At 32.1% G+C, this 27,523-nt stretch overlaps 2 protein-coding genes across 3 annotated transcripts; one reads left to right on the forward strand and one right to left on the reverse strand.

Annotated features, from left to right (window-relative positions):
- Window positions 1-1,372: 1,372 nt before the first annotated feature.
- LOC127723123 (toll-like receptor 4) lies at window positions 1,373-4,644 on the forward strand. The gene is made up of 2 exons (XM_052229962.1): window positions 1,373-1,935; window positions 2,267-4,644. Exon 2 carries the CDS (start codon window positions 2,278-2,280, stop codon window positions 4,360-4,362), a length of 2,085 nt encoding a protein of 694 aa, XP_052085922.1. The 5' UTR covers window positions 1,373-1,935; window positions 2,267-2,277; the 3' UTR covers window positions 4,363-4,644.
- A 6,608-nt stretch (window positions 4,645-11,252) lies between these two features.
- LOC127735609 (uncharacterized) lies at window positions 11,253-25,846 on the reverse strand. Of its 2 annotated transcripts, XM_052245946.1 has the most exons (5): window positions 25,680-25,846; window positions 21,270-21,348; window positions 14,721-14,896; window positions 12,700-12,904; window positions 11,253-12,660 (listed from the first exon to the last, which is right to left on the reverse strand). In XM_052245946.1, the coding sequence occupies exons 1-5, from the start codon at window positions 25,738-25,740 to the stop codon at window positions 12,654-12,656; spliced, it is 528 nt and encodes a 175-aa protein (XP_052101906.1). In that variant the 5' UTR covers window positions 25,741-25,846; the 3' UTR covers window positions 11,253-12,653. The 2 variants fall into 2 exon arrangements, with proteins under 2 accessions (XP_052101906.1, XP_052101829.1); XM_052245869.1 differs by having other exon boundaries at window positions 11,253-12,904; window positions 25,680-25,845.
- Window positions 25,847-27,523: the final 1,677 nt, after the last annotated feature.

Below are 27,523 nucleotides of genomic sequence, written 5' to 3' on the forward strand. Positions count from 1 at the left end.
TGAATAGCTGTTTCACAGATGACCACGGATATTTTCCACCTGCCGTTATCACAATCCCGTTTTATTTTCTAAGATTATGACATCACCAAATGAGACTCAGCACCGATTGTGTACAAATGTATTTACCAAGGTAGCAATATACAATAAGGAAAAATTAATCTCATAAATTTTACCATCCACTTTTCCTCGCTTTCTAACAAATTAGGCTTATAGTTTGATTCATATATTTGATTTCCATTAGGTGAAAAATATGTTTTTATGTATCCAGGACAACAATCTGCATTTATTTGCTATACAATATGATATTGCAAAAAGGAAGTGAAGATGTAATATATTTTCCCAAAAAAAAATTTGGCAGTAAGTAGAGTTTGAATCCCTTGGAGTAATACCTTTTCTAAAACCATTTACATATATCTAACAAGATATCAAATAAAAGTCATATGCTTCTCCTCTCTATTTTTCTTAAAATTGCATCGAAAAGATAGTGTGAAAAAAATGTTGGTATAAATTACAATAATCTTGTCAACAGAGTTATTAACTATATCATTAGTACAAGTGAATAATAATATGAGAATAGTTAGCTAAACATATTTCTCTACCCTTAATCATGTTTCTTAAAGAATTTATCCTGGCTCCTCTTGGTGTAAAATGTTGAAGAACTTCATTTAGGTAACATGGTCAAGAATAATCGTAATGTTTCCTTTCTTTATAGGTACGTATGAAAATGATATTTTGTAAATATTGCTTAACACAGCCTTAACCTTATAAAATACATATACATTACAGCAAATAATTTAAGTTTTGTTCGCATAAAATACCGAAACCGACAGATAAGTATTTTTTTTAAATCGGAAAATTTCCTTCGATTTATTGCTATAGTTTGTATTGTAATTCAATAAAATAGATTGCATGTGCCTTCTCGATAAGATTTCCTTCGCGATCCTTCGTGACCACCGTTACTTATTCTTTCTCAATAATTTTCCTCGATACACCGAATGACAACCGTGTGCCGCGTGTGCTGTAGACGAAACACACGTCTGTCATACAAACTTAAGTCTGTATCTTAGATGAGTTCTTTTAAATGTAATTTATCTCCTTTTCTATTTATATATTAAAGCAATTCAGAATTGCAATTCTCCGATTGGTATGCTTTCAGGAAATTATGTTAAAATGTCCACATAAGTCTGTTAATTGAATTGAAAAAAAAAACAATGAGGGTTTATATCCTCTGACGAAATGAATTTCTTTGATGAATAGTGTAATAGAGGAAATATCAAAATAAAAAACAAATCAACTTCCAGGAAATACTGATACAGACTTCATAAACAATGCCCTTTTAGTGAGTTGCACTATTGTACTACGGGTTCATAAGTGTAAAGCTGACCTTATCTCTTTGAAATATTTACAGTCAGCATCATTATATCGTTGAAACTAATGATTTGATTAAGACAAATTGACCTAAGATGGATTTGGTCTATATGTCCTGACGTATTCAAATACATTAACAGCCTCGGGTTTCAAGTTTTAAGTTTCGAGCGATTCTGATGAAGGTTAATTTCGAAAAGCTCTTCGGATGTACCAATTTTATGAAGTGTTCTTTACATTTCCGAGCACTGGGTCAATACCGCTGCTGGTGGACTGTTAGACTCCAGAGGTATAATGAACTCAGTACGAAGTGTTTCGGTATTGACAATATTTATAACATACCTTATCTAAATTCTCCGTTGTTATATTTAGACATTAATAGGAAACTAAGATTTGAACTCCTTCAGGCGAAGTTGACCTCAGATGGATTTGGATACTAGTATTCCTTTTTAATCTATTTTATCATATAGCTCCCGACGTATTTAAATACTTATACATCATTTGCGTTGTGTCCCAAATCGATACAGACACATTTCCGGATTTGATGCCTTAACCAGGAAACATTTAAGGGTAAATATATCAGTAATTAACTTTTAATGATTTTTCAACAAACTAATAAAAAATGTAACACATTTTGAACAATTTTAATTTGGTGCATTTTACCGATCTTATTTATATGTTTTCCACCGGATCATCAAATGTAGTCTATTTTTGATGGATTGATATCTGTTAAAAATTGCTGCTATGAGCTTTGTCCTTTCTTTAAAGATTTTTTATGGTTTTGGTGTTTGTGATTTTTATATTTGCTTATTTCCTTTTTCATAAACATTTTTGTTGTTGTTTTATATATATCATTTTGATTCCGATTAAACAATATATACTATTATATACATTTTCACAGGTACGACAACTATGCAGATAATGTATCAAGTTTTAACACTCCTGGCATTTACCATCAGCTTAGCGGTTTGTGAAAACAAGATGAAATTACCTGGTCAAGAAGAAGAACGCTGTAACTGTTTGAGAGTTGGTAGAAAAAAGTTAAATGTGGATTGCTCGTTTAGTTATATGTCGAAAATTCCAGTATTGCAGTACGATGTGACTTTTCTCAATCTTCAGTTCAATTCTATAGAAATTATTTCCAGCGGGGTATTAGGAAATCTTTCTCAGTTGTCTGAATTAGATATTTCGTATAACAAGTTATCACGGATTGAACCAGGTGCTTTTGCAGGTCTTTGTAGTTTGAAGAAATTGATTCTTCAAAACAATGCTTTGAAATACAACACTGTTTCGTTTCCATTAGGCATTTTCAAACCGTTGAAATCACTCAACTACTTAAACATAAAATTCAATGACCCTTCAAATAGTGAAAACTTTCCAAGCAGTGTCCTTTCAGACCTTGCAGAGCTAACTGACCTCGAGCTTGATGTTTTTGAATCTCAAGATTCTATGGTGTTTCCTGAAGTCTTCATGTCATTAAAGAGACTGCAGAGACTGGTGGTTGGTAATTGTACAATGAACACTATGAATAATACATTCACTTATTTACCGTATCTTCATTATATAGATATGTCTTCATGTACTATAAGCAATTATCAAAAAGGGACATTGTACAAGAAGAATCTGACTTTTTTAAGTATGCCAGGCAAGGGCTGGAAACTTTTCACTTATGATCAAAATGTTATACATGATTTAAACTCAACAAATTTGACCATTTTAGTTATGAAACACAGTACGTTTTCATTAGAGAGTGCATTTCATTACACATATTTGATTCATTCAGGTTTGAGAGAGTTGTACATAAACAATAACAACCTCAGAAAAATAATAAATCGAGGTGAACCAGTAGAATTCTGTCTCCCTTCTACACTTGAGATTTTAGATCTCTCAAACAACAAATTAAGACAATTTTGTGTCAATCTCCGAAACGTTACAGTTCTGAGTCTACGCAACATTTTTCTTGGTCCATTCTTAGAGCAGAATCTGTGCAACCTAAGAAGAATAGATTTATCTTTCAACAGAATTGAACATTTTAGTTTTTCTACATTCCGGCAACAAATTAATTTAAAGTTTATCAACCTGAGCTATAACAATATATTAGATATATCATTTGACGTTTCTTATATAAATTATTCTACAATTTTGGATTTGTCCAGTACTAACATAAGCTTTCTCGATCCGACTATTATGAGCAATTTCAGTGAATTGATGCACAGTTACGGATTAAAACTGAATTTATCGAACAATATCTTTGAGTGTAAGTGTAAAGGAATTTTGTTTCTGGTATGGATATGTAATAATTCTAATCACCTGGTAAATAGTGAAAATTATGAATGTGAATTTGACGATGGCTCCGTTACGGAACTCTTACAGTTAAGAGATATCATTTTCAGTTTGCAAATAAACTGTATGTCATACAATCTCCTTGCCGCCTCTCTTTCTATCATTATTTTATTGGCTTTTGCTATTCAAGGAGCAAGACTCGTATTCAAATACCGTTGGAGATTACTTTATATGTATTACAGAAAAAGGAGAATATTCAGTAATGAGCAATCAGTAGAAAAGTACAAGTTCAATGCATTTATCGCATATTCAAAAAATGATAGGGATTTTGTTCTAAATGATTGTATTCAAAATCTGGAGGGTGATGGGGAGTTGAAACTGTGCATACATCATCGCGATTTTCTACCAGGTGAGGAAATAACTGCAAATATTACAAACGCGATTCACGAAAGTAAAAAGACCATTTGTATAATAAGTAAATCATTTTTCCAGTCATACTACTGTATGTTTGAGTACAACATGGCATTGACGGAAGGAATTTATGAAAGAGAAGAGCAGAACGTCCTGATTCTAGTTTTCTACGAACAAATTATGCCTCGAGATTTACCATTAGTCATACAAGAGCAAATACGACAAAGGTCTTATATTTTGTATCGTAACGATGGAAGAGGAAACGTAGACTTCTGGAAGAGAGTAAAAGAAGCTATAATGTGATGCTAAACAACAAAACACTGAATATGGAACTTCAGGGAAAATTATAAATCACTTGTTGGTAGGGAAAGGAAGACTTTTGGAAAATATACCATTGAGGCTAAGATGTGATAAATCGGCTATTTATTTACCGTGGTTTCTTTTTCTACAAACGCTTCTTAAAGCTGTCGCTGAAATGGACTCACTAAATTATATTCAATTGTTTCCTTTGTGTGCTTAATTTCATTGTTTGAATTGGCTAATTTACTGATTTTTGTTCATTAATGGAATTAATTCAAAAACTTATCTTTATCTTTTGTAACTTTTATATGCCTTCACTGGGAATCGAACCACACCTTGACGTCTGTTATGTATGACTGACATCAATACATCGATGAAACCTCTCGGCTACCAATGGGTTGCAATTTAAATATCTTTTTCATATATATCAATGAACATATGATACACATCGGTACAACGGACACACAGGGCTTGTACCTTTATATATACATAATAGAAAATCGTATAATATAAGATGTTAGCCGTGAGTTTTAGATAAATGAGTTGTATAGTCAAGTGTGGTGTTGATTTTGAGAAAAAAGTAATGCAAAAATATCTATTAAGATTCCTAAAAAGTCTTTTTCATACAGATTAATGTACTGACATTGAGTAAAATTTGCACTATAACATTTTTTTTAAATCTTCAAGTTATAAATATATATGCATTCAAACGGAGGTAATTGTATTGACATTAGTTGAATGCCATTCCATGAAAAACGTTAGTTGGTGTTGATATTGATATTTTTGTCTGCTGATTTTTTGCAAAATTTATTAATTGATTTATTCTGTCCTTTTATATCTTTTTTTCTATCACTTGATGTGGTTGAAATACTGTCTAATTAGCGATTACTTTACCATTTCTTTTATATCATAATCTAATCATGATCCTTTACATGAAGGTAGCTTTGTTTCAATGTTATGAGCATTAATGTTCAAACTTCTACATACAAAATTGAGGATAAACGGTTGTGTATTTTTATTTTAACGTCTATGTTTCATCATTAAAAAGTAAAATAACAAAAATACCGAACTCCAAGGAAAATTCAAATCGGAATGTCCCTTATCAAATGGCAAAAGAGGGAAAAGATTTTGAGAAGAAATCAAAACCATAGGTGGAAAAAGGACTATACCGTATGACCAAAATGAAAATGACGAATAGACAAATAGTTTCAACAATCACCGCCACAGATAATTTAAGATTGAGCAACACGGACCCCACAAACGGAAGGCTGGACTAATGTGAGCCTCAAGGAGGGGCAGTTTTGCTCCAAAAGAAACACCCGTAGTAATACTCCTGTTTAAATATGTTAAGCTTCCCAAATTTATAAATGATACGTGTTTTAGACATCTTCTTTCATTGTAGGTACTATGGTTGATGTCTGAGCTTGGTGTGAAAATCCCCGAATGTTTAAACGCTTTACTGATCACGCCTCTTTCTCTTTCTCGAGTTTACATAAGAAGTACGAAAAAAACTAATGGAATTTTCTTGGAGAAATTGTGCTTAATTCTTTATAACTAAATACGCATCAGCCCAGTAGCCAGCACTTTGTGTTGACATGAATTGTCATTGATATGGTCATAATTATAAATCAACTGTTTTCAAAGCTATTTATGTTGGGTTTTTTCGAAGTACTAAGGATGATCTACCCCAGGAATAGATTTACTTAGCTGTATTTGGCAAAACTTTTCGGAATTTTGGGGACTCAATGCTCTTCAACTACTTTATTTGGCATTTTAAACTTTTTTTATTCGAGCGTCACTGATGAGTCTTTTGTAGACGAAACGCGCGTCTTGCGTACAAAATGTTAATCCTGGTATCTATGATGAGTTTATAATTATACGCGATCACAAAGTCAGTAATATGTCATCTGTGAATGAATTTCAAAGTTAAAAAAGGTTTCTCTTGATATTTTGAAAACATTGTTTACATTTCAAATTCTAAAAATAATTCCACTATCACTACCATTACTATCTCTTGTTGAAACTAACATCAACCCCTTGTCTCTGTTAATATGAATCCCTGCTGGGGGATTAATTCCATCATGATTGCACAAAATTGTTCTACAAGTTTTACCATCTGGTGACAACGCTACGATTTTGTCATTTTCAGAGGACGCAATAAAAAGTATTCCGTCTTTATCTGGTGTGATTCCAAGAGGCTGGTCGATGTCTGGATGGGTAAATGTCAACAGTCGTTCTCCTGTCATGTTAAAGCAAGATATATGGTTTTTCTTCCAGCTGGTACAGTAGATATTATCTTTATACAGTACATTAAAAGTGTACGATTCAATTCCTTCCAATATTTGTTGAGATAAATCTTTAAGGCTGAGAATAATAATATGTTCCCTAGAGGAAACTAAAATTTGATCCCCCTCAGATGATGTTCCATAGCAGGAGTAATCAAGTTTAATTATTTTAAGAACAACATTTCTTTCTGTATCAACAATTGCGATCTTTTTGGCCATAAATAAGCTGACTACAACTGTATCATCTTTCACGAGGCACATACTTTCGGTGTATTCTTCGAATGAACTACATTTCTTGAATAGGTGCCATTTGTATTATACAACATAACCATTTTTGTTTCTGCTTCTAGAAGTAATATTCTATCATCAGATAATATGACAAACACACGTATAAGAAATCTTTTAACTTTTAGCATGCTAAGATCTGGCATTTGCAATGTTTTCAGGCATGATGGTTTTATTTTATCATTTGTAACCTTTGGTACTAAAACCTGTGCTTGATCTCTTTTTCCTATCTTCAACATTACAACAGAAATATTTCCAAACGATTTTACGTCCTGCAGGATTGAATTTATATTTGGTAATATGGTAACTTGCAAATTATTTTCATCTAATCGATCTCCATTGTGTAGATCAGCTAGATACTTTTCTTCTTGTGATCTTTTTTTTTTAAATTACTTTCAGACCAACATATGTTTGGAGTTCGGAAGCAAATTGTGTCATTTTGAAGAATTCATCCTGCAACTGGTCTATCAAACCGTCCCTTTTCTGCACTTGTTGTACTATTGTCTCTATTTTGGCTTTTAGTTCTGAATACTTTGATTCTAAGTCATCTAAAATGTCTTCTTTTAATCCGTTTAGGTAATCATCTATCGACCTACGAATGGACCGGATTTTCTCAATAGCTTTAGCTTTCTCGATTCTATTTGTATTTAGCCTGCCATTCAGGAATTCAATAACTTCGCCAAAGTTTTCTTTAAGATCTTTTAAGTTTCTTTCAATGTGTTCAACGGAAGCAGATGATTTAATTTGTTGTGAAATAATTGATAAGGGTTTTAGATTTTGACATTTTAGGTGTTCATTGGTAATGAACTAAACACAGCAAGCACATGCGTGTATGGGACAGTAAACTTCATAAATTTTATCATGATCTTTACAATAACTGGTTGTTTCTTTCAAAAACGTGGGCAATTTATTGTAATCTTCAACTGACATTGATGTGTGCTCTTGGCTTCTGTAATGTATTTCACAATCGATACATAAAAAGATCTTACATTCTGTGCACCATGACGCTGCTTCACTGGATATACTATCATCTTAGCAGAGGGTGCAAAAAATTGCAGCTGATGATGCCATTGTTTTTTTTTTTTTTTATTTCTTTGGATTTCATTTATATGTATAAGCATATATGATTATGCATATACTAGCATTTCCATTTATCATTTCATAGAATGATCACAATCTACCTAAAAAATATCGAAATATAGAATCTTATAAAATAATAAAAAAAAAGGGATACAATCACTATAACAAGACGATGCTTTTTCGTGCTTAAATAAATCAAATGATATATTTTTGCTGCCCCTTTCTTATTAAATGTAACAACTTCTTGTCTTGTCGTTCAATTGTTTATAAAAAAATATTGTTTGTTCTACAAGCAACGGCAAATGAAAATCAAATCAATTATGTATAAATCTTTATGATTATCAGACAGATTGCACCAGACAAATAACATATTTGTTTTCAATTATTATTGTTTCAGTTGCTTGCATTTCTTTAATATAACTCTCTTTGTTACAAATACAGTTTTTATGAGATCATTTTTAAAATGATGTACTAAGACTAGTGAAACAAGGTGAGATAACTCTTAGAAAAAATATTAACGTTTAGGAAGGTATGGATGCCTAATGGGGTTTACAGGATATAGAATAATGGGTAAAATGTGCAGAATTAAGAATAGAGAAAATTAGGCCAAAAAATAAAGAATAGATAGAAAATGGTATTACATATTTTAAAAAGAATAAAGAACTGAAGGACCCCATCCAGACCTTCATATAGTGTACGAAGGGTTTACACGGATAAATTTTTTTTTTTTAAATGTCTCTAAAAAATGTTATAGTATTATACCATTGATATGCTAATCATACACATGTCAGACTGACGGCCATCTTTGTAATTTTGAATGGTATTTAAATATGGTATGTTAATGAGGTGTTAAATGTACCAGAGGCGGGTTTAGGGGGGAAGGGTGCCCGGCTCCCTCTTTTGTGTGAAAAATTTGGTTGACTATTTAGGGAATCACTGAAGCACGACTAAGCGGGCCCCCTCTTATGGCAGTCAGTGCCCCCACCCCCACCTTTTATGAAAATTTCTGGATCCGCCACTGTGTACACTTACTAAATTTATCTCTGTATGTTCAAAAATGTTATAATTATAGAATATATAATAAAAAAAGTTCATCAAAACATTTTGACAAAAAGACCGTGTTTACTGTTTAAACCACAAATTGTATTCTAAGTATAGACAAAACTGTGCACCAGGAGAAGGTTTAGGGCATGGTTGGCCCTAGATATAATATAATGTCTAGTCATTATTTATCTTTCTCTAGCCATGTCTTCAAATCTTTTCCAATTATACAGGTTTGTCTGTACTGACTACTCGAGTATAGTGTGTGGTGTAAACACGTTCATTTTGGACAAAATGTTGTAAGGGAGCTACCATTTGATTTTTAGGGGGGGGGGGGAGGACTAGGATGAAATTTGAAAAAAAAAGGCAGGACAGGAGTTTTGAGTATAAAAAAAAAGGCTGGATGAACAACTTTGCTAAAAAAAAAGGCAGGATGACAATTTATGTAAAAAAAAGACAGGGTAAACTAATAAAAAAAATGGCAGGACAGAGATTACAACTAAAAAAAAAGGCAGGACAAAATTTTTCACCTCTAATAAGATAGACCCATCTCCGGATAACAAGATATGGAAGTAGAACAGTTAATGTGCCTTTCATTTTGTTTCTTACAACTCTACAACTAACAGTAAAAGCATCAAACGTTTCGTTTATGTACTGTTGCTGAAAACTTTTCTGTGTTCCCACTGTTTCTATCGTTATAGAAAATTCATCTTAACATATGATTTGCCATGAACGTTAATAGTTAATGGGGTAATTTGAGCAGCATAGACAGATCCGTCCGGCATAAATTACAGATACATGTACATAGTTACCTGTTGTAAACATTCAATAACGTTTTCGGTCAAGTACGATTGACTGTATACCTTACTGAGTATATTGGTATTGTCGCACATATCAATAAAAAAAGTTTAAAATGTCGTTAAGATTTTGTCATTCATAAATTTTTCCATGCCATTCTACTGTCCTAACTTCCTGGTTCGGCTAATTTATAAACTTATATATATTTGCAAACATCAGATCTTGGTTCCGTTAACATCGGATCGAACTAGTCCTTTATCAATGACCATATTAAACATCGTATATAATTCCATTCTTCAAATTGTTTTAACAGTTAACAATGTTTTTTTTTCATTGCTCTTTAACTTCGTATTTGTTTGGCATTTTATCTATTTGATTTGAGAGCCACTGATGAGTCTATGTAGACGTATCAAATTATAAGCCTGGTATCTTTGGTGAGTTTTAGCAGCGCAGCAAAGAAGAAATAAAGTCGTAAATAGGGTCAATACAACATAATAGCAAAGGAAGAAATAAGATCTAAACAATCACATCCACTGATAAGAATACTTGGCACTGGCACATTGGCTTCTAGTGGGCTTGATATTAGTTTTAGGATAACTCAAAGCTCCCCCATTTATCGCGATCAGTAGTTCAACAAAAGGCATGTTGAAATATTCAAAATAAAAATCAGTTAAGAAATATTTATCTCAAACTGAATTGGAGGAATATCGATGAATTGTCTTTCAAATACTAGGTTATTTTGGTTCCTGGTATCCTTCAAAGACTAATTCTGATTTATAACAAACCTTTCTTAAATTGTTCGTTTATAAATTTAAAAATTATTAAGAAACTAAGGTTTTAACTCCCTCGGGCAAAATTGACCTTTGATGTATATGGCTATTATTTTTAGGTTCTTGTTGGTGATATAGATCTTAAACTATTTCGGTTCTTTAGCTTTCAAATGTTCGACTTTGAACGTGTTTGATAAGGTAAATCCAGAAAAGCGCTTCCGACGCATGAAATTTATAGTCTTGTTTTCATATTTTTTTCTATTATAGAAGCATTGCATTGCTTAAATAAAATGCGTGTGTTTGCATTGGTTTTTTTGTGTTTTTTGTGGGGTTTTTTTTTTTGTGTGTTTTTTTTTTTTTTTTGCTTTTGTTTTTGTTGTTTGCTTTTTAGGGGGTCTTAAAAGTTTATTCATATAGGCTCTTAAACATTCAAACTTCATTAGTTTTCATTTACAAATGTGCATATGCTGAATCAAAGTTACTTTGGTATTTTAACTCCTGTGAAACATTGATTCTTAACAATGTAAATATTCAAAAGTTTGCAATAGTTGTTTCTAGAAATTGCAACACTTTATGAGCCTGTTTGTGTGTTATGTGAACAATTTCAACATTTGACCAAAAAAAACACTCGGTGATCATTTGATTTTTATTGACTTAACAATGCTTTAAAGCAAACCAATAGCATAATATATTTTTAAAACACAATGAATTTATGATAATATTTCTGTTAATTTGTATAATGCATGTACATGTTATACTCCTATTCACAAAATTAATCATCCCTCTGAATAAGTTTGATATTATTTTCGAAGATAACAAAAAGCACCAATTCTAGTTAAAACCGGAGTTTCATTTGCTTACGTATAGTAAGGTTGGTTACATCAGTAAACGGGTACAAATGAAGATATTGATTTTAATCAAATTGGAAGGCACTATGTGAAATGTCAATCAAAACATGTTAATAAACAAACAATCTTAAAACAACGCTGTAACATTGGCAAATCCTCATAAAATTGTACCTGCATAGCAGGGTTTGTATTTATAACATATAAAAGTAACTGCCAGCAGTTACATGATGATGAAGATGGAGATGATAAGGATGAGGATGGTGATCTAATTTGTCTTCTCTCATCAGATATTCACAAGAGAACTATTCGTGTCACTACATATAAATGAATTGATAGTTATAATAAAAATCTTAATGCAAAGCACGATTCTAATATATCCTTACTCAGCACCAATAGAAAAGCAACTTGATCAATGCTTAAAGTAAAACAGGCTTGATAAACCATGGTGTTTTCCAAACTGTCGGTTTGCATTAAGTTCCTTGAATTTAAGATTAAAATGCTGCATTCGACGTGGGTTTTCATGATGGAATCGATATTCATTCATTTTTATATTTAACATTTGTACAAAGGTCACACTATTCATTTCTGTTCAATAATAATCATATAAAATCGGAAAGCAGAGTTAAAAAAGCTTCAAATGACAAAATAAACGTTACGCAGTGACGGCGTCACTCAGCAAAATCGTAATTTTTCATGTACTTTTTTGTGTGTACATCACTCAAATTCACAAGATTTAGATAAAAAAAGGTAGCCAGTGAACCCCTATTTTTCATGTAATTAAAACGGAAATTCTTAAATCAATAACATCATTTCTACACAAAATTCTAAGCTAGGTATTCTCTACTGCATGAACAGAATTATGATCTGTGTCAGATCATACTATTAGGTTGTATACACACACACACACACACACAAGATATATAATTCAACTTGTAGTAGTGTCAGAAATATCTGATGATTTCCCGGGAATATCTAAGTGGAATTAATTTACATAACAATCTCTATACTGAAGAAGAATTTCCACATTTGATGCTTAAAATGATTGTCAAATATATCATATGCGTGTAAAAACAATAAGATGAAGCTGATTTTGTTTCCAATCATGTGCATTAACTTTTGATTAATGTATATATACATGTAATAAGTTACAGGACAAATTCCAGGTTTGTGCTTCTATATCCACCATATCATGACCTTATTTCATTGTATGGCGGAGCTGGTGATCCTCATGACCTTATTTCACTGTATGGCGGAGCTGGTGATGCTGGTGACGATATTCCTTGAAATGTAGTATTTAATGGCGGCGATGATACACTAATGTTTTCATACGCTGGAGGAGGATTTATATCACTACTTGTATACTGTGGTGGCTTTGTCGTTAATGGTTGATACGGAGGCGCTGACGGTGGTAAATATGACCAGTTATTGTGATGAGGTGCTAAAAACGAAAAAAAAAAATAATATACATTTATATCAATATAACTACAAAATTATCCAAAAGATTTTTTTTGCAACTCATTCTTTAACTCGATAATATTCGTTAGGAACTTCTACTGCACTTTTCGGATACAAGTTCCCAAATGAGAAAAACATGTGTGATACGCTCCTTACAGATTATTTTACATTTGTACAACATTAATTCCTCAGATATAGAATTCTTAAAAATTAAGTCAACAATAAAACCTGTCAAAGTAAAAAAAGACTGGTATAAAATTCGGTTAATTATTTCGTCGCTTCTTCGATGGAAAAAAGAAAGACTGGTTCTAATTCGCAATAATTCGCTGAATAACATGCAGTATCTTAGGTGGTTCATGAAACACCTATTCAGATTTTGAGACAGGCAAACGCGATCAAGATTGCATCCTTATTTAAATAAGAATGTTAAAAATTTCATAACTGTTAAAAATTGTTTCTAGATGTATTGGTATGAAAAGGCCTCTTTTTGATCCCGTTTGTTCGAAGATTAAAAAGTAGAATAAATCTATCAAATAACATTCCTCCGAATGTTCACAAGACATGATCATATCTGTCAGATTTTTACATCGCGATGACCGTGAGGGCATTCCGATGTAATGCTATCGCCTAGATTTCCATTACGTAACTTTCGTTTTAGGGTTTGTAACCGATCTATAAACATGATAAATACGCGGATATTAACGAGTGCAAACTAACATTCCTTATCGTTTGTTATAAATACATCTCTTCAATGAATACTGAAAAAAATATTTTTGTTTAGAACATAAATTAATAATATGAAAATGTTTTGTCGTTAGATATATATATATATAAGTAAAAAATCATTGATAATATCTATGCACACGTACCGAAAAATTGTGTTAAAGCATGCGGAAGAATATCTCAAGAACGTTTTGCGACAATCCCGGCAAGGACCGGTAACTCTGTAATTGTTTTTGCGGGAAAATATGAATGCCTACTCATATCCAATCTTTTAGAAAAATCGAATTTTTACAGAAGAGTGTCCACCATGCACTTGCACTGCATTTTATTAGAATAGTATAATAGAATGATTTACAAATGGATGAAAATTATATATATATGTAACTGTTATATTAATATAATATATAACAACAAACCAGTGTATACTGATTTGTATCACTACAATATAATAGTTATTACGGTGAGGTTGAATTTCCTGTCATTTATTCATCATCCACGCACGAACTTGTCTCAGAAAAAATATATCTCTGTACATTAACCTCAGTTTCAGGTATAGAGATGTGATTTTTTTCTGTGACAAGTGCTTTTGACCATCCACAAGAACTTGCGGTCATCCGATGTTCAGTACTTCAGTACTTTGATTTAATATTGTCTTACTTGTTTGCATTCGGAATTCAAACTTCTTGCCTTTAATTCGAGACCGAAAAGACTGTAAAAATAGCCTTACTTTAAAAATCTTATCAATAATGTGTAAATATGAGCCATGGCCTGGCCAACAAAACATATTTTGTTGCAAGAGAAAGTGTAAAAAAAATACGTGTTGCCCTCTACTCATTTAGAAATAGGTGACATAACTTGGTGATCTACATATATTTTTGACATATTTGATATGACCATAGGCATTACTCAGAAATATTTATTTGTCATATTAATACCGTTGTATAAGATATCTTATTGCAAAATATCTTTTCGGGCAATCCCTTGGCTCATACAAGTATCTAAATCTCAAAATGACGCAATTTTTCCAGTTCCTTTTTTTAGTTTTGCACTCGGGTTCAAACTTTAAAAAAACTTACTGTTGTAAGGTGCTCTTGCAGTCACTGAGGGAATAGGTGTTTGGCGTATCGTGTGGCCACGTATACCGTGTGTTTTACAACAATTACAGGCATGTACAACCACAATGACAATAGCTATGATGATACACAGAGCAATTAATCCACCTATAATACTACCAGCTACCATACTGGCAGAGCTGAAATTAACAAAAATACAAGTCTGAGTTATATAGAATAAGGTTGATATAATAATCTGTCGATACCTATATTTTGGCATTGCACGAGGTCATGTTTTATCTGACTGTTAAGGACGTCTTTACACTAAATCCATTGGAAGTTGGATGTGTACTGATTGATATTTTAGTCTTAGATACATGATTTTTTTTATTAGTTGTTATTGGCTTTGAACTAGCTGTCAGCAACTGCGAGTACTCGCAGATCTTTACTTATTGTCTTTTTTATTGTTAGGGATGAGGGATGGAAATATACCCTGTCATGTCCTGTCTGTGTTTTTGTTTGATGTTTTTCTTTGTATCGATCCGATGAGTTAAGTCTTATGCAACTGATTTTTATAGTTTGTTCTTATGTTGTGCTGTAACACCACTGTCCCAGTTTCTTATGTTGTGCTGTTACACCACTGTCCCAGGTTAGGGGAAGGATTGAGCGCTCACAAACATGTTTAACCCCGCCACATTCTTTATGTGCCTGTCCCAAGTCAGGAGCCTGTAGTTCAGTGGTTGTCGTTGGTTCGTCTCTGTCATATTTGTTTTTCGTTTATTGTTTTGTTTTGTTACAAATTATGCCGTTAGTTTTTCTCAATTGAATTGTGTCATATTTTTCATAACGGGGCCTATAACCAACTATACGGTTTGGGTTTTTCTCATTGTTGAAGGCCTACCGTTGCCTGTAATTGCTTACATCCACTTCATTTGAACTTTGGTGGATACTAAGTTGTCTCATTGGCAATCATACCACATCTCCTTATTTTTATATTGATGCCAATGAGACACTGATGAAAGACAATCGCGTTTAAAGAGGGGAAATCGAAAATGACTTGACCGTTCTGAAATTTTCTACCATGACTGTAATAATTACAAAAAGACTCAATATTTATAAATTACTTGAATTTTTTCTTTCGAACAGTGGCCAATTTCCCTGGTTTTATATTTGTAATTGAAGATCAAAGATGGCCAAACTTGAATAAGATTATATAACAAGTCATATAAAAATATATCTACTTTATCTCTGTTACAATTACTTTTATCAAACGAAATTATGGCAATTTATGATATCGGTTCCTCTCTTTAAATCTATTACCAGCGAATTTGTTTATTGCATAAGTTAGCTCAAAAGATTTTTAACGTTGTATGTGTTTATTGCACTTCACAAAATTTATGGAACATAAGCAGCATTTTTACTTTCCAAATTGGCTAATATTTTGCACAAGTTTTCTACAAATCATCACATTAATACATTTTAGTGTTATTCCAAGATGATTGATTTCTAGCAATGGGAAGCCTTGTCGGGTAAAGAAGATCAGAATATTTACTTGTTAAACACTTTTTTTAAATTATAAATTATACATTTGTAAAATCATTTACCCATTATATCAATCCGTGTCTTCTAAGACTTCTTATCGTGTATGAACTGGGGACGTTTAATTTTTAATTTGCACATGTTGAAATATACGGAAGCCGATAAGGGTCATTCAAAAAAAAAAAATATGTCGTAATTACGACAAAGAAAGCATGTCGTAATAACGACATAACTATGTCGTAATTTCGACATAGCATGTCATAATAACGACATCACTATGTCATAATTACGACATCTCTATGTCGTAATAACGACATCCTTATGTCGTTATAACGACATCGCTATACATATATAAAATAGTATGTATTATTATTGCCAAGAGACTATATGACACAGAAATTAACAACTATAGGTCATCATAATGCCTTCAAAAATGAGAAAAGCCCCCACATAGTCAGCTATAAAAGGCCCCGAAATGACAAATGTTAAACAATTTAATTCAAATGAGAAAACTAACGGCTTTATTAAAAAAAAATGAAGAAAAAAAACAAATATGTTACACAGCAACAAAGACAACCACTGAATTACAGGCTCCTGTTCGCTATGTCATAATTACGACAACCTTAGCGTTGTCACTTTTTGAGGCAATAGAAAATTCAAAATGGTCGTCAGTGAGAGCAAAGTTTGAAGCGTAAACATATTCATCTTTTTTTGGAGAATAAACGAACACTAAATGCAATCAAGCTTAATTAAAGTTATTTACTTGCACATACTTGAACTTTATTTTATAATCAAGTCAAATGAGACCCAGTTGCACAGGGGAGCGATTCGGGCTTCTTGGAGCCTCTAGTTATGTTTGGCATGTACAGATTCGTGTAAAATATGACTGCATTTCCATTGCAGATTCTGAAGAAGATGAATTTTAAGCTTTTCCAAATAAAGACTGTTAAACTTTGGACTCCTAGTCCTCAGACCCATGGACCTCTGTACCTTCATTTGTACACAATGGCCTACTGATGCTTGATGCAAATTATAACTGCATTGCTACTGTTGGTTCTTTATGAGATTCTTACAGCGTCCTCCCCATTGAAGTCTGTATTAAACTTTGGACCCCAAGTTCTTTAAACCAATGTTCCCAGGACAACTATTCCTACAAACTTAGGGGAGGGTTAGGTTCCCGCTAACATGTTTAACATTCTGTATGTATGTGCCTGTCCCAAGTCAGGAGCCTGTAATTCAGTAGTTGTTGCTTGTTGATGTGTTACACATTTGTTTTTTCGTTTATTTTTTGTACATAAATTAGGCCGTTAGTTTTCTCGTTTGAACTGTTTTACATTTCTTATTTGGGAGCCTTTTATAGCTGACTATGTGGCATGGGTTTTGCTCATTGTTGAAGGCTGTACGGTGACCTATAGTTGTTAATTTCTGTGGCATTTGGTTTCTTGTGGCAATCATACCACATCTTTCTTTTTTTATATTTAATCATCATCATATAAGGATCATCCATTCTCTAAGATTGATCCAATATGGCCTGTAGTTCTTAATGAGAAGATTTTCAAAGCTTTTTCCATTGGAGTGCTTTGATTTTTGACTCCTTAAAACACAGCCGCTGTTATTAACTTGAAAATATAGGACATAATGGTCACACATTAGTTTTTTGATAATGTCTCGAATATCGTTACATTTATCTCAAATCTTTTGAGGGTTCATCGTGACAAAATGGACCTATGCCGAAAATTTCAGAAAGATCAGTTTGACCCATATCTAAGTTGTGTCCTCTAAAACATTTTTTGGGGATATCTACATGTATTGGCATCACTTGAAGTCCGTCGATTTTGACCGGCAACCAACAGCATGGACACTGTTACTAAATAAAGGCAACAGTAATATACCGGTGTTCAAAGGTCATTAATCGATTGAGAGAAAACAAATCCGGGCTACAAACTAAAACCGAGGGAAACATATCAACTGTAAGAGGAAAATAAACGAACAACAGGAACACTAAAGTGAACAAAAATAAACCCTTAACATACATAGAAAGAACTATTTGATAACAACTGTCATATTCCTGAATTGGTACAGGCCATTTTAAGAACAAATGGTGGGTTGAATTTGGTTTAATGGCTAGCCAAACCTCCCGCTTTATGACAATGTTAAAAATGGCGCTGAAATGATAACACTACGTGACAGAAATACAGATCAAACACACGCAAGACCATATATCACAGAGATACGCACAAACATATAATATACTACAGTGTAGTAATAGTCGCAAAACATGTAAACTGCAGAACAACAGCGAACATATTTCATCAACGACAAACACCACAGGATATAAAAAACAGTTAAGCGCTTACGTAACTCACATGCAATCTCGAACTGTATGCAATTATTTCCACAATACTATACAAAAAGACCACATAGCGAAATAGCAGATTTTTACCTCGCCTGCGACGAACGTCATAAATAGCGAAACTTTAGGAATTGATTTTGCGGCGACGGCGGCTAAACTTTTATCAACATTTTGTGATTTTTGTAATCTTCAATAAAAATTTAACGGTAAATACAGACGACGACGGACGACAAGCGATTGCAATAGCACACATAATCCTTCTGGTACTTAACACATCTTCTTGATGTGATCTACATAAATGCCAAATATAAATATAGATGCTCCAACAAGCCTGAATCATTCACCATTTCAATATGTCCCATTAGACTTGATTATGAAATAAAGTTCTATTATGTGCAGACATATAGCGTAACTAACTTTAATATTAATTAAGCTTGATTAAATTCAGTGTTTATCATTCTCAAAAATGAATATGTTTACGATAGGGTTTTGATACAAACTTTGCCCTCACTGGCGGCCATTTTTAACTTCGGCTCAGCTCAAAACGTAAAAACTCTTTTTAAGGACCTGGATACTATTTACACATTGTATATTTATACTAAGTTTAAGCTCAGTCATTCAGCGATCTTGAGAAGCAGATTTTGAACATTGATTTTTTCAAAGTCCCTTGGCGGTCATGTGTTTTAACCAATGTGTAACTAAGAAATAACACTTGAATAGGACTTTTAGTGCACACGTATATCAAGTTTGATTCAATTCTGATAAGTAGTTCTTAAAATAAAGATGAAAATGTTGTTTCCCATAGTGTTTCGATGCTCACAAAGTAGCAATGTTAAGGTTGTTGTTATAGATGATATAGATGATATGTCGTAATTACGATATAGCAATGTCGTTATTTCCACATAATATGTCGTTATTACGACATAGCGATGTCGTTATTTCCACATAATATGTCGTTATTACGACATAGCGATGTCGTTATTTCCACATAATATGTCGTTATTACGACATACTATGTCGTAATTACGACATAATTTTTTTTTGAATGATCCTTATCGGCTTCCGTAGTAATAAGAAGTAATTTGAAACGCACATTATGAAATTTGTACTGAATATTTTTAAATGCAAATTTACGCTTATGTGTGCCAACTGGCAAGTCCTATTAATATTTCTGCACAAAGAGTGAATATCTCTACACAAAGAGTGAAATTAGAGTATGCAGTGTTTATATATGCTTTCTTTCGAAACATTTTAAAATATGACGTTGTGCTTCGAGCATTTTACAAAGACTTGACATTTTTTTTATTCACACAAAATCAAAATTTACAAGTAAAAAACTATGTACATTATCCTTATACACATATAGTTTTGTTATGAAAAATGTTGTTGTTTGCGATGGTTGAAAATCTGCAAGCAGAGTTATTTTTACATTGTGTGACATATATTTTTCAATCGAAAAAGACAAATTTTGATATCCATTTCCAAATTATTTACTTCCATTACAAATACGCTTAAAATTTATTTTATATTGACAGCCTTGTTAAAATCATAATATATTTCTTCCACGCGTATATATACTAGTAATCTTCTGAAAATCAAGTGGTCGCCTGTCACCACATTTAGATGACAACTGGAAGTTCTGTATCTAGTTACATGTCAGAACTATGCATATTATATAATAACTATATCAACTTTTATAATAATAAAGTTCTGTGCCAAAATAAATACAATTGTAATGAAATGCTTAACTTTATAATACCATAATGTATTTTCACTTTATATGGTTATGTAAGTTTATTATATAGGAAAATTTTGTTTAGGTTTTGTAATCTGTTAAAACTGTTACCATGCAGTCTTTCAAAATTAGGTGAAGAGGCTGTATAAAGAATAATTTACAACAACTCTGATGTGGAAAATAAAATGATTATCCGGTCAAAATAAAAAATAAATATCGAATAAGAAAGGGGATTACAGGTGTAATACAGTCCTACGTAAATTCAGGAATTCCATGTCCTTGTTTATTGACCGGGGGGAATCTCTTCAAATGATTATAATTATAATTACGGTTTTAGTCATGGCTTGATTCAGAGGACAAATACGTAATTGGACAGATTTTTTTTTTAGGATTTATGATTTTAAAAAAGCTTACTTACGACGATGTCTACGTCAATTCTATACATTTATAGATCAATTTCACACACAAATATATGCTACATACATAATTTCTTCGATGATCAGATGCAGTTTAATGCATGTTAAATTTCATCGAAATTATAAATATCACTAAATTGCTTATACTTTGTAGCCCTTAAAAGTCACTTATGAATAACAAGATAGAAGGTAGGGAGCACTTCAGATCATCGTTTAAGCTATATAAGTACAACTTAAAAAAAAACTGTATAGGTGATTATTATATCCTTTAGATCACTCAATATATATGTTTTTCTTATATATTCTAAAAATTCGTAACATCAATATACTCCTAAATAGGTTTTCATATTTGTTTTATCAGAATTTCATCAGGCATTATCGGCTGTGTTTGAAACTTCTTGCATTTTTGGAGGTGTAATTCATATTCTGCGAGGCCAACGTACAGAGGGAAATATGATTTAAACAAGAACCACTGAGTTACCTCTTCTGGGGTTAGAAATAAAACCTATACTTAACATCAGATATCTTACCCGTCATATCCCTCATAATAATAATAGTAGTAAGAATTATAGTGGTAATATCTGCTATGGCTAGCACCCACAGAACATACTGAAATATAGAGAACATAGTTCTTAATAATAAATGTTTATTTTATTGTCGCCATTGTGCGTTGGATTACCATTAAAAAGTTGTTCTGGTATTAAAACCATTGTATAAATTAAACATTGTGTGGTCCGATTTGTTTTACATTGACTACAGAAAAAATTGAACTGGAAATCAGAGATTCTATAAATAACATCATTTCCATGATTTAACAGAACTTAATTTCTGTATTCTGAATATTTTGGAACATTTATTTGTATGGAATTGTGTATTCATTATTCCTTATACCATACAGCTGTGAAACATCAAAGGACGTTCCACATTTTGACTTTGGACACTATGCAAGGGGGTTATATAAGCAACCTGCACATAACCATCCGTAAAATATTGGATACAAAGAAAAATCACCTAATATTTGACATTTAAATAGATTGATATAGTGTATATTAATTGTGAAATATATCTTTTATAAATTTGTAAAAAATCGATGTCGTGAAAATTGAAAATTGTAATCTTTATTTTGATCTCAGTGAGTATCTACGCCACCGATCTCTAAAGTGTCTCTTTTTCATACCTTTATTTAATTGGCTAATTAAGGGATATAACAAAACATTTGCTTTAACACTTCTTTTCTTTACTCCAAAAACACGGCCGTCACTCGGCTAACCGAGAGATTGGTCGGTTAATCTATATTGAGTATGCGGCTATATCGGCGGTTGGTCTGTTAATTGGGTTGGCTAAAGTCTGTTAATCAGGTGTTATCGAGAAAATACTTGCAAGTTCAGTATGTTTCATTGTATAACTTTTTAAATATATTTTTTATCATAAAAATTATTCATGTCTGACAAAACAATTCAATGTACTGAATCCAGTGGTGTAATTATTTTTTTTTTCTAGCTTCGATAAACAATCAATAAAATGAAAAGGCGGGTTACTCATCAATAAATTTATACACATTTTACACACACAAAATGTACACAAAATGACAACCTGGCTGAATTTACTTGCATACAATACTTTGTTCATCGAAAAAAGACAGGCATTATGTTTGTTAACCATATTAAAATCATTGTGTGAAAAATCTACACGAAAATCTGTATTTTGGTGATATTAATCAATTTTTATTAAAAACCTGGTCTGTTAATGGGTCGGATGTATAAAACCCGGTCTGTTATTTGGTCTGTTAAGAGTTATGAATGGCAATGAAAATATAATTTGATTGCTTTATGGGGAGTTATCGGATCAAATGGGTAGGCTCAAGACGAGTGGCTAAAATATACGGAAACAACACATGAACAATGAAACATAAATTTAGACAATGGAAATTGGAAATTGATAAAAATGGTTTCAAAAAGTGTAATATTAAAGTAATATTAATTTCATTCAAGAATGGTTGCAAATATCATGTGAATTTTGTTTCGTTGTTATGAATGAAACCAATTTGTCATCTATATTTGTAACCAGTATATACATCATTTTTATAGTTCGTTCTTATGTTGTACTGTTATACCACTGTCCCAGGTTAGGGGAGGGTTGGGATCCCGCTACCATGTTTAACCCCGCCACATTATGTATGTATGTGCCTGTCCCAAGTCAGGAGCCTGTAAATCAGTGGTTGTCGTTTGTTTATGTGTTACATATTTGTTTTTCGTTCATTTTTTTTTTCATATATAAATAAGACCGTTAGTTTTCACGTTTGAATTGTTTTACATTGTCATTTCGGGGCCTTTTATAGCTGACTATGCGGTATAGGCTTTGCTCATTGTTGAAGGCCGTACGGTGACCTATAGTAGTTAATTTCTGTGTCATTTTGGTCTCTTGTGGAGAGTTGTCTCATTGGCAATCATACCACATCTGCTTTTTGTATATCAGAGATAAACGTCGTAATGTAACTAAACATCAGTAAGTAAAATATATTGGGATGCTAAAATATAAAGAATAGAGAAAGAATAATGAGAAAAATAAATAAAATGTAGAGAAAAGTGACATAACAATTTAAAGAATACAGAAATAAACAACACCCCCAATCCGGACCCTCATGGTATACACGAGAATCTGGACGCAGAATATAGAATAATAGATAAGGACAGTAGAGAGTGATGCATTGCTAAAAAAGAGAGAAAAATAACAATTGTTTAAGAATACAGACATGAAACACCCCTTTTTACTATTTAGACCCTCCAAGATGATTGTTAAAACAATTTTGGCATTTATTCCACATCTCCTTATTTTTAAATTAATAGTATAGACAACGATATCTATATAGATGCTTTGCAATTTTTGTTACTGTATATTACTTTATGTTATTTGAGACTGGAGTCCGATAAACATTGGCCTCCTGTCAACCGCTGAATCTGATAGCTCAGTAAATATTGTAAAGTGCAAACAAAACAAAATTTCAGGGGGAGGGGGTGGTTGAAACAGTAACGGATTGCGATGTACTCAAATTGGTGACAAATGCTAGAATTTTACAAGCGCACAACTGCAGTTCTCCTCTGCACTTATGTAGAAAGGAACTAAACGGAAAAAAATGAATTAAAACTTAAGCTAATCAAATGTAGCCGCATTCGCTTCTTTCCATTTACTTCTTTAGAATGTTTTGTAAAAAAAAACATATGATTAAGTAATAGAACAAAAGAACCAATTGGATGATGCTGACGAATTAGGGTTTAACGTCGAGTGGCAATTATCATGTCCATATGAGAACGACAACACGTTATATGTACCCGGTGTTGTATAAGACAGACACTTTCAGTCGGATTTTTGAACGTGCTTCTTTGAACAGACACAAAAATCAAGGCTGATTGAAAACGTTAATAATAAATTCTTGCATATTCCAGCGGCCAATCCATATCACGCTATATTGCAGTGACACACCTTTCAATAAAATGCAAAGAAAGTCAAAATAAAAATTCTCTTACTACAAGGATACTGTTGCACCGTATTGTCATTTTTTTTTTACTCAAGTGCATCTCATTCTTAACTTTTTTAATGGGAAATTATAAAGGTAGCAAAACTATTGTCGTGGCTAAATAACTCTTAACTGACACAATTTTAATTGTCCAACCCATTAACAGACTTTATTCTCCTAATAGTCACTAAAACGTGGTATTACTCACGTTATATTACAATTATGAAATATTTACTAATGTCAATTTATTTCTTAGAACCAAAGTACTATTTTGTGTCCTTTAAATGATATCTAAAATTGTTTGTTTCGCCTTTTATTAAAACAATTGCTATAAATACCACATACTTGCGCGACGCCTTTTAGTTTTACTGAAGTTTGCGCAGACTATGAAATGTTTTTACAGGTGGAAAATGTTCTATGATAGATATCATTTTGTCAGACACTTTTCTTTTTTTTATTTGGTTCTTATAATATGCCAAAAATCTGTATATTTAACAGAGTTTAACATTTAAATTGTGCGTTTTACTCTTAACAGACGTATAACCGACCCGATTAACAGACCAACCGCCCATATAGCCGCATACTCAATATAGATTAACCGACCAATCTCTCGGTTAGCCGAGTGTCGGCCGTGAAAAAGGGGTAAACTCATGAAGTGATCAAGCCATATCCTATGAATATGACTAGACGTATATTAATTAGAGACAGAAATACTAAGTAGATATATACATAAAAATTCAATACTAGTAATGGGCATCTTATATACTGTACATTAACAAATATGTTAACTTAAAGACCAATAATTAAACATAGAAATGGAGAGATGGTGGAATATAGATAAATGGCTTTGTCAGGGAGTTACGAGAGAAATTTCAATTCAAAACTTTATTTCAAACATTTTTTTATGTTTGAGTTCTGTAAATGAATGAACAAATAACAGCCAAGAAAAACAATAATAAAAACACATTTCAAAAGAGAACAATTGAAAGTAAAGGTATATTATTTAAAGATGGGTGTGATCTTAAGTTTTTCTATCTTTCAATCTTCCATTCAAATGAAATGATAGCATTTATACTATGTTAAATTTCCCTGATGCTGATGTTGGAAACAAACTCCGGTCAAGAAATATTTTTGGGAGGTTCGCTTTTTTCTTCAAGGTTCACGATTTTATTTGAACATTCAGTCACAGATAAATGTGTAACATGAGGTCATAATTAATAACATTACATAAACATGACGAAGTAAATATGTGGTATCAATAATGTACATATAGAAATATCAATAATATATAAATATATATTTCAACATTTCTAAACATATCACGATATTGTCTGTCACTTCCCTAATAATAACCTCTTTATGTATCCACTATTAATTAAGGCCTTATAGGTTGTTAAAATAATCTTTTTTCAAATCTAGTGATTACCTGAAAAGAGCAGTCCAAAGAAATAAAAGCAAAAATATCCAAAAAAGTCAAATACATCCATTTTGAAAAGAGTGTGTCGTCCTATATAATTTAAATCTCCGACATCATAACTCTATTTATTTACATACTTCGTCTTGTTGTTAAGACTATATTTCAATGGATAACCTCATAATTCGTTTAAAATGTTTAGTCATGCGATCTTTTGTCCATTTAAAATACATCTATACCTAGCTACTATTTATAAGACTACCTGTCACGAAATATTTGAAACAATGTATCTTGTAATTAAAACTTTACAAAAATTAGATCTTAAATGGAGCTTGGATGCAGTTATCATTAAACAAAACATTTTTATTCTATCTTCTTATAAAGTAGAAATAAGTGGAGTAATATAATCGTTTACACGTTCCTTTCACAGTATATTTACATATTTTAGATAAGACAACACATTGGCAATGTTTAAACGTACACAGTATTTACAATGGATCATAAATACACATGTAAAACTCTATTGGAAACGGCACGTTTCTCCATCATTATAATTTCTTGATATGTTCTTCAAAATCATGATGAAATATGGCATTTAAAAAAATTGCTATACTCTAGAAATTCTTGCGAAGGGAAAGCAGTGTAAAGCAATCATACTTAAAACGAATGTATTAAATAAGGGATTTCGGCCGTTTTCATGCACCTAAAACCTTGGAAACCATAAAAGTGCGTTCAAATTTGAACGCGCAATATAATTTGAGGTTTTTATGTGAAAAGGAATGAGAGGATCGTGAAACGTAAAAAATAGACTGCATGCATATTTAAACTAAAGGCTCTAACGAGCCTGTGTCGCTCTCCTAGGTCTATGTGCATCTTCAACAATCTATGGACACTCTCCAACATTGTGGACTAGAATAGAATTCATGACAAAACAAACTTTTTTGTTGATCTTGTATTGATGATAATTTTTTCTGTTTACATTTTCTTTCTATCTTCTTCAGTTTTTGCCCAAAACACAAAAAAGGTAAGAAAATCGTCATTTAAGGGTAATAACTCCTATAAAGACTACTATAACGATTTCGACGGAATTTTATCGTATTCGTAGATTTTGTCTTGCTAGTCATTTAAAGTAAATATAAGAAGATGTGGTATGAGTGCCAATGAGACAACTCTCCATCCAAGTCACAATTTGTAAAAGTAAACAATTATAGGTCAAAGTACGGCCTTCAACACGGAGCTTGTGTCTATCTATCTATTATAGTTTTTTTGGATATCAGACAACACCCAAAATGAGTAAAAATGGTCAATAAAGAGTAATAACTCCATTAAGAAGTTGGCTGACGATTTCGGCAATGAGCCTGTAAATCTTGTCTTGCTGATAATTTTTTGCCTATTTAAGTGTTTATTTATCTATTTTTAAGATGTCAGACAAAAACACCAAAAAATGGTAAAAATAGTCAATAAAGGAGACTCAATCGTCGGACGATTTCAGCCTTTCTACTTAATATTTGTAAATAGTGTCTTGCTGATCATTTTTGCTATTCTAAGTTTCTCTCTTTCTTTTGTAGTTTTCAATAAATAATAGGCAAAAACACTACAAATGGGTAAAAATCGTCATTAAATAACAATAACTCCAGAAAGGAGTGGTCAGAAGATTTCGATCGTGTTGACTTATTTGTAGATATTGTCTTGCTGATCAGTTTTGCTTATTTAAGTTTCTATCTATCTATTAAAACTTTTATGATATTAAGCAAAAAACGCAAAAAAATAGTTAAATATAGTCAAAAATGGGCAATAATTCCAATAAGGAGTCGTCGGACGATTCCAGCCATTTCATTTATACTTGTAGATCTTAG

Source organism: Mytilus californianus, unplaced genomic scaffold, assembly GCF_021869535.1.
Source record: "Mytilus californianus isolate M0D057914Y unplaced genomic scaffold, xbMytCali1.0.p SCAF_1, whole genome shotgun sequence".
NCBI classification, from domain to species: Eukaryota; Metazoa; Mollusca; class Bivalvia; order Mytilida; family Mytilidae; genus Mytilus; species Mytilus californianus.